Here is a 12,186-nt window from a genome sequence, read left to right as displayed (position 1 = left end):
TTCCCAAGTGGTATATGGTTAAGTCATGAAAACATACTAAGTAGAGCCAAACGGAAAATTCTACAGGTTTTTGTTGTTATTCATTTGATAAGCTATTGTCTCTACTTTGAGCCAATATATCTGCCCCTTATGGGAATAGTACAGTTACTAAGTCAAGTTCCTGCCCTCAGGGAGCTCAAAGTCTCCAGGAGTTATATTATACATGGCAGACAGTGATGAAGCTGTGCAGGGTAGGGTGCTGCTGTTTTATACAGGGCAGGTGGCGAGCTCACTAATAGGATGGAGCTGACGCTAGAGTAGAGCGGAAACTTGGAGAAATCAGAGTGAATCATGAAGGCTTGCATCTTTGAGAAGGGCACGTCAGACAGGACCAGTGACTGTAAGAGCTCCAAGATAAGACTGCCTGAGTCTGAGGAACACCTGCCAGGGTCACCATGGCTGGACAGGGGACAGAAGGTGCTGACCAGAAAGAGAGCATGGATCAGACCATGATGGTCATACATGGTAACGGGAATGAAGCATTGCATGCTGGCTTTGTTCTGAGTCAGATGGGAGGCCACCGGAGGGTACTGAGCGGAATGACGGGACATTTTGAGAGGCTCTCTCCTGGGGGAAGTGGGGAAGGCAGAAGCCGGGTGGTTAGAAGACAATGACAAACCTTTTAGTTGGGAAGCCTTGGTATTTCAGACCTGGACAGCAGCAGTGGACTTAGAGAGCAGTGGGTGCGTTAAGGGAAAGCTGGTGGCCGTTCCTGTGGCTTGGATGCGGTGTGTGCATGCAGAATGTTTCCAGGCCTCCCAACCTAAGGACAGAGTGGTGCATTTGAAGTGCAGGGCAGGACCACAGGAGAAGCAGTTTGGTGATGGCAGGCAGGAGGAAGTGACTAGACACTGGGCGTCATTTAAATGTGATGCTTACCGCACACACAGAGGAGATGTGGTGTGAGACATTGGACACAGTTATCTAGAGAGCAGACCAGGGGCACCGAGGAGTCACTGTGTATGAACGGTGTTTAAGTGACAGAATGAGGTCTGGGGAACAGGAGGGAAATGGAAGAACTGCTCTTCAGCTCTCCTGGGGGAACAGAGGACAGGGAAAGGCAAGGATGAGCAGAGGAGACGGGAAAGGAAGTTGAGCAGAGGGCAGGAGTGATGCCTCATCAGACGTGAAGAGGACACTTCCGGGAGGCGTCCCATGTCCCATTTGCTGTGGAAAGCTGTCCTAAGCACTGAACAGTCTGACCCGTAACCACACTAGGTGCTACTAGCCCCTGTATCCCCAAGATTCTTCCAGGCATTCCCCGGGGAGGTAGGAGTGCAGCAAAACCAGTATCTCAAAGCAGCACTGGTTCCACTCAAGAGACATAAAGCGTGAAGAACAGTCAACAACCTTGAAGGTGATGGGCGGCCATGTTTTCTGGAAAAATCAGATTTGGCTTACAGAAAGGGGCTAAAGGAAGAAACTTAGTATCTTCATGTCTGTAACTACAGTGTAGCAGCTCCAAAAAGGAAATGTATTGTGTGGTGACCTCACAGCTGTCAGCTAAACATGTCACCTCCTTTGCATTACCCAAGTGACCACTCCAATGAGTCACCACTTGCTAAGAAATCTTTCGGTAATTATATTTAATATGTGCCGAGTTTGCTGCTGTAAAAGAAGCCAAGGATCTCAGAACACACAAAGTGTATGCATGGAAGACCTTGGCGGGGCTAAGGCCATGCTAAGTCTTTTTCCCAGAATTCTTAGCTGCTAGGGTGGACCTGCAGAGTCAGTGCTTTCGGCTGGATATAGAGACACAGCAGAAACTCTCCACTGTCAGAGCTGTGAGGACGGAGGACTCTCCAGCATCTGGTGTAAGAAGAACTCTACAGATGGGTGAGATCTTTCACACCATCCTCCTTAGTAACTGGCTACTGTGTGCCCTACAGATCAGCACCTAGGCTCTTAGCTAAACAACAGAATCACGTTATAATTGTCACAAACCATGGAAAAACCACTGAACAGATACTAACAAGTGATTGGGACAAAGGGTTTTCATTCTCTGCGAGAAGCACTTAAATTCTAGCTCAGGGATAAACCGAAGAGGTTGTAATACAATGGAAGGTAAGGAGAGAACATCCTTCCTGCTCCGGGATCGTTATGTTCCCACCTTGATACCTGTATGAAACAGAAAGGAGCCTCCTGTGGAGCAGATCATCAGCCCGCCTTGAAGAGCAGTGCAGTGGTGGCCCACACTCAGCCACACAGTATAGACGAGAAGCTCACATACTCAAAAACCCACTTAACTCTTAGGTTAGAGAAAGCACTTTGTCTTTAATTCTGTCAGTCTCTTTGGAACTACTCAAGCTCTTCGGTCCTCCGCACATCTGAGTAATGCTGGCTTCAGGTTTACCGAGCTGAACTTGTACCCAGTACGCCGTCAGAGGGCCACGGTCCTAAGCAGACTCCTCGGTGCGCTCTGCCCACCTGTGTATGTGCACTCAGACTTCTCCATGAACTTCCCACAGCAAGACCAGTGCGGACGACCTGGGTGTCCTTTGTGTCCATGGCCACAGCCGAGGTATCCGCCTGCATGATACAGAGGGAGGGAAACACCTGAAAGTAGAGCCCCAGCTCTTGCTACACAGGTGAAACCTGGCAGTGCTCAGACCTAAGCAGTGACTAGTTCTCCGAAGGAACTACCTGTTTCGTCCACTGGAGAAGAACTATCGAGGCATCGTGGCTGGCCAGGCTCTCAGAACTGTCCAATGTGCAGGCTGAAGATGATCTAGTTTGCATTTGAACTGTTAAATGAGCTATCTGGATCTTCCCTACATGATTGTCTCGCCCCGGCTCCAGGAGAAAATAACTTTTTTTTTTTTTTTAGTTTTTCAAGACAGGGTTTCCCTGTAGCTTTGGAGCCTGTCCTGGAGCTAGCTCTTGTAGACCAGGCTGGTCTCGAACTCACAGAGATCTGCCTGCCTCTGCCTCCCGAGTGCTGGGATTAAAGGCGTGCGCCACCATTGCCCGGCTTAGAAAATAACTTTTTAAAAAATATTTGGATCTCTTGCCTGGAGATCCTGCCTCCCCGAGAGTCAGAAGCTGCTCAATCATCCCTTCCCCTAGCCCTCCCCATTTAAGGTTTCTTCATGATTTGGGGTGGGTCTGCATTCCACAGTGCTCCACTGCATTCCACAGTGCTCAGACTGCTAGAACAGGTGCAGACTGAATCGGAGAATCCCACAGAGAAGCGAGAGGCCTGTGGATTGGTCACAAGGCTTGTGTACTGTGAACTGTATCCAGAAAGATGGCAGAACTTTGAACCCTGTCATTTCAATTCAGAGCAAGAAGCTTACTGTGCAAGCTCCTTGTCCTGCCTCCACACGTGAGGCTGGACTTCTAGAACACCCTGCCCAGTAGCTGTGAGGCAGAGACGGGAAGGACCCTTGCAGCTGCACAGGGAGGCGGGCTTACCTGGCATGGTGCCTCCGCAGGCGCAGCGTGCAGTTTTCTGGCCTCCGCTGGAGCAGAAGGTGCAGCAGTGAAACACCCCTGGATGCGTGCGGTGCTTTCTCCTCACAGTCATGGTGAAGGGTGAGCCCTGAAGGGTGCAGGCCAAGAGCAGAGAATGGCACCTCAGGTATCAGCGGGGTGCGCTGAGTGCCAATCTGTGCATGACAAGCAGGCTCTGAGTCACAGGAGGGACAAGGATGCAGGACAGAAAGGTATCTGGCGAGGGACTTCTCGGCTGAATGGGACAAATCCAAGTGCAGTGAGACTTGACTCGGATGTGTGTCGCCTTCTGCCATGCCGCAGAGTCACGACATTACACCAGGGCACTGATCGCATCGCCTAAGCTTCTGGGCACTGAAGACAGTTCCATAGCCTCATTTTCAGTGACATCTTAATTAGCTCGTGTCTGGCTCAAGCTGGATGGGTTCTGCCTCCCTTCAGTCCTGAGTGAAGTGGGAGGGGAACCCCCCCCCCACAGCCACAAGCTAGGGCGCGCGCAGCGCTTTCTGCACCTTCTCAGCCACGGGTCCCCCAGAGCCCCTTCCTTCCCACCTCTAGACCCTGGACACCACAAATCTGTCTGTCCAGCCAGGTATTGGTGGACTGCGAGAGTACATGGGAGAGAGAATGGTTAAGGATGTGTGACTAATGAGTCTCGAGTTAGGAACTATCCTCTTTTTCTTCAAGGATAACTTGAATTTTAATTTCTCTCTTACGTTAAACACAAATGCCTATTAAGTGTTGTAATTTTCCTGTACCCATGTAAGAGCCACATCATCTGTGGAAGCCTGGTATCCTAGGAGACTTCCCAATGTCAAAGTCGCCCTCTTCTGAGGGAAGATCCATAGCCTGAACCTATGAAATTATGAGCCAAAACAAACCTTTCTTTTTGCTAAGTTTATAGCTCTGGTATTTTGTCTCAGTCATGGGAGGCTGGAAAACACGATTTTTCTAAAAAAAGAACCTGGTGTCAAATAGGACTGGCACATCCTGTAATTCCTGAGGTGAGAGCGAGAGGGTCAAGAGTTCAAGGCCAGCCTGGCTACACAGTGAATTGTAGATCAGCCTGCAGATTAAACAATATTCTGTGCCCCATCTCTACAGCAACAAAATGAAACAAAACAACCCGGAGTTTAAGGAATAGGCTCAAATTCCCATTTTGGATACAGAACTACTGACTATCGGGGCAAGACTGGTCTGTCTGAGTAGGCTTTGGAGAAAACTGAAGTGAAGTACACAAAAACATCCAGCCCATTCCCGACACGATTAGATCAGCAGTAATGGCGCTGAATGTCGTCCTACTGCACAGGTCACATGGTTAACGTGGCCACAGTGATGCCAATGGCCATCACCACTGCTTTCTGGCTGAGGGAACAGTTGCTCCAATATCAGCAGAGATTTGAAAACTTCCTAAACCAAGAAGTGTTATACCTACTTGTGGGGAGATTGGAGTCATGGTACAGGCACACATAAGTTCTGTGTACTGATGGTTCGGTAGATAAATGACTGGGCAGACGACAGCAGGAACCATAACCCTGCCTAATATGGCCACTCACAGTGTGGAAAGATTGAAAACTATTGAGTGTGTGTGTGTGTGTGTGTGTCTGCTAAGGGACTCCCCTGTGGTCAAGACATCTTCTCTGGATTAAGACTCCCCACAGACTAACCAGGAGAATGAAGTGCAGAGTACCACCAGCGGGCGAAACAGGGGGGGGGGTAGGGCCATGAGCACCCTCGACTACAGAGTCGAGCAAGGGACAGTTTATGTCATCCCCCACGCAGCTGGTCCCGTGAGAGATCCATGAGAGCTCCTGGGCTGACAGGCAGCGTGGGGCCTTCCTCACCTGCACGTGCTGCTCTCTGATGCACACCCACACGGTGTAGACTCCAGGTTCCTTGGGGGTGAAGGAAACATTGTATGATCCATCCTTGTTGTCCTGGACCACCGTTCTGACGGGGCTGAAGGAGAGTAAGAGTTCAAAGGGCGTCCCCTCTCATGAGGCTGCTCCAGATGCCCCCACCTGAAGCTGGACTTCTGTGGCATTACATTTCCTACACCGACTATAAACTGTAAATGCCCCTCAAGGTGCAGGCAAGCAGCGTCAGTTCCAGCCTGGCCCGACATCCTGAGAACCTAGAGTGCTCCTGTCTCTTTTTTGCGGGTCTCTGCTGTACTCCCTGCCTTGTGGCCCGTCTCCTTACACCAAATGCAGAGGGAAAAATATAAACACACTCCTAGGACAATTTAATGGGAACATACTAGGTTTAAGAAAGGGTACAGGGGCTGGAGAGATGGCTCAGTGGTTAAGAGCACTGCTTGCTCTTCCAAAGGTCCTGAGTTCAATTCCCAGCAACCACATGGTGGCTCACAAAACCATCTGTAATAAGATTTGGTGCCCTCTTCTGGCCTGCAGGCACACATGCAGAATACGAAGAATACTGTATACATAATAAATAAATAAATCTTTTAAAAAGAAAAAGTAAGGGTACAATTGTGTTACACATCAAAAAAAAATTCTGTCCATTTCAAAGTTTGGAGTGAGGACAGTCTGGGGGCAGTGGGCAGCTATGTTGAGGGAGAAAACTGAGCTAAGCCATAAAACCCACAAAGGGGACACATTCGGCTAATCATTTTCTCATGGCATTACGAATCATATGATGAAGGAGCCCAGTTACATCTCCAGTAACTCAAAGGCCCTGCTTTCTTCCTCACTGCCTACTACACATGGTAAGTTTAACACTCACCTGTCTTTCTTATCTTTGGGGACGACCGCGACCTGGACGTTGTCTCCTCCCCGGCCCATGCTCTCTCCCATGGCATCCTTACAAAGCAGGGTAAAAGATGCTGTCTGCTTCTCCCGAGCTCTGTGGAGATCTGCAAAAGACAAGCAGTGCTCACCGCTCAGGCAAATGGAGGCGCCATTGCCCCCAGTCAGACAACAAAGCTTGTGCTTCCTAGTAACTACCTCCGACCTTCTAGGCCATACTGATGGGCACCCTCCTGGAGGCCTGGGTACATGCTTCGTGCAGCCACTCTTGAGTCACACTCCGGGAGTTTGCATCTTAACGCTACCCCTAAGGAAACTGCGAATACCTAGGATTAATCTAAGAATCCAAATAAAGCCTTTAGTTCTGTAGACCGGTATCCTCAAAACTACCTTCTGCAAGCCCCAGGTCCTACTAGGAGAGGAAGAGGATGCTGCAGTCTAGCTTGCTGCTTCCCTGCTGTGCGAGCCCCTGCAACTCAGAAGCTACTGCCAAGGCGTCGGGGGCCACCCACTGGCTACGGTCTGAAGGTCGGCATGCAGAGGAAACAGGTTTCTCAGTCCCAGGTTGTGAACTACCAGGCTCTGTGGAGGGGCCATGGAGGGTCTAGGAAACTCCTGAACTTGTATGTGTGCCTTCTTAGTGGGTCCTTCTGGGAAAGGCCATTCTCAGGGGGATCTGTGACTTCTAAAGAGCTAGAAATTCCTTGCTAAAGTAAAGGCAACTCTTGAATACAAATATCCCGTCAGGATTGATCTGTGGAATATGTCTAAATAACACACTTCCCTTAGGAACAGAACACTGGTAGAAAGGAACCATTTCTAGCTGGGCCTAGTGATGCACCCTCTAAAGCCAGCACTCAGAGGCAGGTAGATTTCTGTGAGGCAGCCTGTTAGTCAGAGCTACCCAGTAACACCCTGTCTCAAACAAACAAAACAAAACAAAAGACCTCAACCTATCAAATTCTTTGACATACCAATGATTAAAAAGTTTGTGTGATCTAAAATGGTAAGGAAGAAAGGACGGCGTGATTTTGTTTTCCTCCTTGCTCTGTGACCCTCAACATTGCACCCAGGCACCAGGAGCCGCCCAGTGTGTGTCTCTGCCCAGGCTGATTTTTCCTTGGCCTGGTCGGTGCTGCTATCTCCTGTGGGTGTGGTCAGGCTCTACCACCCCAAAGCATGGTCCTTATGGTTCTTGGGAGCTTCTGCTTTTTTGGAATGAAACAGGCTCAAACCTCACCCCAGTATTAACCGCAGCCCACCCCAGACCAAGCCAGGGGGAAAAGCAAGGCAGGAACTGCTGCCTTTCAAATGAGTACACCTCTCCCTTTGGTCAGGGGTCAGAAACAGAGTGCCTCTAGCGCAACAAGCCTCATTGTTTTTTCTTTATGACACATAGTCTCATACAGCCCAGGCAGGCTACAAACTGGCTATGCATCCAAAGATGTCCTCAACCTTCTGACGCTCCTGCTTCCACCTGCCGAGAGCTGGGATTAGAGGGCCGTGTAGTCACACCCAGTTTTATGCGGTGCTGGTGATCAAACCCAGGCTGTGTGCCAGGCAGGCAAGCATTCTGCCATCTGAGCTACACCCCCAGACAGCAAGCCACACTTCACCAACCTCTAAGGATCATATCCCTGGGCACTGTCCTCTCAAAGTCAGTGGGCAACACGTCCCTACCTTCTCCCTGAAGAACACATTTAGCTGGATCAACTTCTTTGGTGTTAATGGCTCCGTAGACTTCATAGCCCCGGCACTGGCCAGCCTTCTCCTGGGGAGAGAAGCAGATCTTATCTTTCACTCCCGGGCGGGTGCTGTACTCAACTTTGTTCAGCTTCCGGAGCCGTTCGACCACCACCCCCTTGGTGATGAGGATTTCTAGGTCCGAGCCGCTGGTCAGCAGGTGCTCGGTGAACTCTACCCCAGTCCGCATATCAGCCAGCAGCTGTTCCAGCTGGGCCTTCTGCAACTGCAAAGAGTTTTCCTTCTGGACCCGTATGTCATCCAGCTGCTTGAGCAGTCTGTCCCGGTGTTCCTCGATGGCTTTGATGTAGCCCTCAGAGAATGTTCGGACGTCGCCCGCCACGGCCTCCACTCGCTCCTGGAGGCCACTGTTCATGCTTTCGATCTGAGCCAGGGCTTCCTCCAGGGCCTCCACGTGGGGCTGCGTGCCTCTCAGGAGCTCCCGCACGGAATCTCCATGCTTGTGGATGACGTTGCTGGTGAAGTCATAGGGGTGCTCTCGGTGCTCCCCAACCACACAGTCCCGACACACCGGCTGGTCACAGAGTTCACAGAACAGCCTCAGCTCCTCAGCAGGGTGGGCAGGACACAGGATGGGCTTTCCAACCCGACTGTAGCCTTTCAGGTCTTTCAGGTCCACCACGGTATGATACATCGTCTTCTTCTGCCGCCTGGGAAGAAGTGGAACATGAGCGAATAACTCTAGACGGAGACAGTTTGGCAAAGAGGTTCTAGGAGTTAAATAGATCTGAGTCATATCCCTTAGAACGTCTAATATCAAACTATAGGATCCTCTTTGCTTCATTATTTTTTCATCCTGAGCCCCGTGCCTATCTTCGGGCTGCCGTTTAGAACACAAGACATGCATACTTGGACTTAGCTTGGGATAAATATTCAAAAGGTACAATGCTGAGACCACGTTCTGAGAAACTCTCACGAGTTAATTCGGGGGGCTGGAGAGATGGCTCAGAGGTTAAGAGCATTGCTTGCTCTTCCAGAGGTCCTGAGTTCAATTCCCAGCAACCACATGGTGGCTCACAACCATCTGTAATGAGGTCTGGTGCCCTCTTCTGGCCTGCAGGCATACACACAGACAGAATATTGTATACATAATAAGTAAATAAATAATAAATAGATAAATATTTAAAAAAATAATAAGAAAAAAAGTTAATTTGGTGCTTAGTCTGAAGAGCCACAGCCCACTTCCTAAAGCACAGTGGAAGGCTAGCACCAAGTGACAACCACACCAGATGGATCTATGTCGCAACGAAAGCAGGCAGCTGGCTCTGACAAGGCCTTGCCTTATGTTTAAGTAACATTTCAGTAAAGCACTTCCAGAGCCTACATCACATACACTGGCAGGCCAGACGTTCCCTCCAGAGTCATGAGCATTAGGAGAAAGTGAAATCAATGGGCACTAAAATCAAAGCGCTCTTTAATTCCTCTTTTCTATAGCCTCCTAGGGGACGCAGGGAAATCCCTAGGACCGCGCACTGACTGCTTGTCTAGTTCCTTGGTGACATTCCCGTCAACTTCAAGCGTCCATGCCTATTCTGGTCCCAGTGTGGCTGCAGAGAAAAGGTGTCAGCTGCTGAGCTGGCAACGCGACAGTTGTGGGGATGATCGCACAAGTTCAAAATAGGGAGCAAAGACAGCTGTTGTGTTGGTAAGGCCGGAAAACAAAACTGCGCTAGGTTAATCTGAAAACCCTGTTTAGGGTTTTTGTTTTGTTTTTCTATTCTGATGCACTAGAGTGGGATGGAGAAAAGGGGACAGAAAGTAAATGACCTAGCAAAATTCACTGCGTGTGATAAACGACAAAATACCCCAATTAGCATCTACCAGACTACTCTCTGGGTACAGAGGTATGAGGTAAGGCACAGCCGGTCAATACCTATGGCTAGAAGGTGGCATGCATTTGGGAAAAATAGCACAGAAGAGCCAGGTCTGAATTGAGGACTCAGTTCACTTACACTCTTACCAGCTATGGGAACTTGGCAAAGCACAAAATATTGCTGAGTTTCTGTTTTAATAAATAGGGTTGAAAAAAAAACAAGGACTTCTTGAAGTTTGCAGGCAAATGGATGGAAATAGAAAACACTATCCTGAGGTAAGCCAGACCCAATAAGAGGAACACTTAGAGAAGCTAAATAAGAAGGAGAACCCAAAGAAAAACATATAGGCATCCTCCTGAATATTAACCTTCATCAGGCGATGAAAGGAGACAGAGACAGAGACCCACATTGGAGCACCGGACTGAAATCTCAAAGTCCAAATCAGGAGCAGCAGGAGAGAGAGCATGAGCAAGGAACTCAGGACCGCGAGGGGCGCACCCACACACTGAGACAATGGGGATGTTCTATCGGGAACTCACCAAGGCCAGCTGGCCGGGGTCTGAAAAAGCCTGGGTTAAAACCGGTCTCGCTGAACACAGCGGACAGGGAGGACTACTGAGACCTCAAGAACAATGGCAATGGGTTTTTGCACCTATTGGTTTTGTGGGAGCCTAGGCAGTTTGGATGCTCACCTTACTAGACCTGGATGGAGGTGGGTGGTCCTTGGACTTCCCACAGGGCAGGGAACCCTGATTGCTCTTTGGGCTGATGAGGGAGGGGGACTTGATTGGGGGAGGGGGAGGGAAAGGGGAGGCAGCGGAGGGGAAGAGACAGAAATCTTTAATAAATAAATAAATAATAAATAAATAAATAGGGTTGAAATAAGTGTCTGTCCTTCTGTAAAAGAGATCTTACAATGATCAGATGAGACAGAGGGCAAGGTCCATGCCAGCACGGTAATCCTGCCTCTCCAGCACCCACAGAGGAGCAGCTGGTGCTGGGAGGAACCCCAATGTGCTCTGTAAACTGAAACCTGTGAGGCTGTACTAACTTGCACGCTAGAGCTTGTGATTGCACGGTGTGTCGTTTTTGCCATTTGACAGTGCCTGAGAAAGCCTTCCTTTTTACCTGCCCACCATGGGATTTGTGCCTTGATACCTTTGCACCCCACTCTTAAGCCACAACAGGTGGGGTGTTCCCTCTTTACCTATGAGCCTGGCAGCAGAAGTGGCAGAGATTGGCCTTGCAGGTCTGACACCTCTTCTCTACTTCTCGGTCGCTGCACAGGTCACACACCAGGCCCTGGCCTTCCCCACGCAGACTCTCCAGCATCACGTCATTCATGGCCAGGTGGTCTATCGTTAACGCCTTCACTCCACCCAAGGGCAGGTCCACCTGAGCATCACATACCGGACAGAGGATGCCAACCTGCGGCTGCAAGCTGCGTGGCTTGGGTTCCTGGAAGAGGGACCCCTCGGAGCTGGTGTCTGAGTCACCCCCACGGATGTCCACTACAGAGAACGGTTCCAGCTTTTCCAGACACGTGGTGCATACCGTGTGCAAGCAAGGCAAGAGCCTGGGGGCTTTGAAAAGCCCCAGACACGAAGGGCAGTGAGTCTTGCCTGAGTTCCCAGGTGCGTTCGCATTGGGGAGTTTGTGCACGAAACTCAGAAGCGGCTTCCTGTTTTCTGACATCTTTCCCACGTCTGTACCCAGTATCAGAAAAGGCCCTGGGGAGTCCTATAATGCAGGGTAAATTCACCCAGAGACAGAGTTCCCAGAATTTGAACAGAGAGCATGTGGGCTCTCGTGTTGCCAAATAAAAGGGCAACCGGGAAGAGGGTGCCTCTGAGGAACCATCCACAGAGCTACTCCGGATTTGTGGCTGGGCCCTTCCTTTCCACTGCATCCCACACCAGACACGTCCACGCCCTCCTCAATCACCCAAGTCGTCCCCCTCGCAAGCGCTTCTAGATCTAGTCCCCAGCTAGTCCTGCAACCACCACCCAGACCCCTGCATTTCGTGTCCTCCACGGCCACCCCCCTCCCGCCCCACTGGTCCCACCCCCACCACGCGACAAGCGCCCTCGCCCCGGGGGCGATGAGGTAGAGGGTCCTCAGGCTCTCCCAGGGTGCGGCGCCTGGTGCTGCCGCCTCCCTAGGCTGCCCAGAAGGCCCTAGAGCCGTCGCCCCGCCTCGCACCAATCCCAGCCCAGGTAGGCTCCGAAGAGTCCAATCACCGTCCGAGAGGGGCGGGCCTCGCCGCTCGGAACCACGTGGCCCTCCAGAGTGACACCACTGCCATCCAATAAGCTCAGCAGGTTCCACATCCTCGCCTGGCCACTCGC

At 50.6% G+C, this 12,186-nt stretch overlaps 1 protein-coding gene across 2 annotated transcripts; it reads right to left on the bottom strand.

Moving 5' to 3' along the window:
• Positions 1-2,042: 2,042 nt before the first annotated feature.
• Positions 2,043-11,892, bottom strand: Trim45 (tripartite motif containing 45). 2 transcript variants are annotated; one of them, XM_050157527.1, is made up of 7 exons: positions 11,046-11,892; positions 8,182-8,674; positions 7,941-8,031; positions 6,238-6,367; positions 5,337-5,451; positions 3,454-3,580; positions 2,043-2,568 (listed from the first exon to the last, which is right to left on the bottom strand). In XM_050157527.1, exons 1-7 carry the CDS (start codon positions 11,531-11,533, stop codon positions 2,420-2,422), a joined length of 1,593 nt encoding a protein of 530 aa, XP_050013484.1. In that variant the 5' UTR covers positions 11,534-11,892; the 3' UTR covers positions 2,043-2,419. The 2 variants fall into 2 exon arrangements, with proteins under 2 accessions (XP_050013484.1, XP_050013482.1); XM_050157525.1 differs by having other exon boundaries at positions 2,046-2,568; positions 7,941-8,674.
• Positions 11,893-12,186: the final 294 nt, after the last annotated feature.

The sequence above is a fragment of the Alexandromys fortis genome, unplaced genomic scaffold (assembly GCF_014885135.2).
Source record: "Alexandromys fortis isolate MF-2015 unplaced genomic scaffold, M_Fortis_MF-2015_v1.1 scaffold_78, whole genome shotgun sequence".
NCBI classification, from domain to species: Eukaryota; Metazoa; Chordata; class Mammalia; order Rodentia; family Cricetidae; genus Alexandromys; species Alexandromys fortis.
The sequence above is the reverse complement of the archived record's forward strand: the minus strand, read 5'-3'. Positions and strand labels throughout refer to the sequence as shown.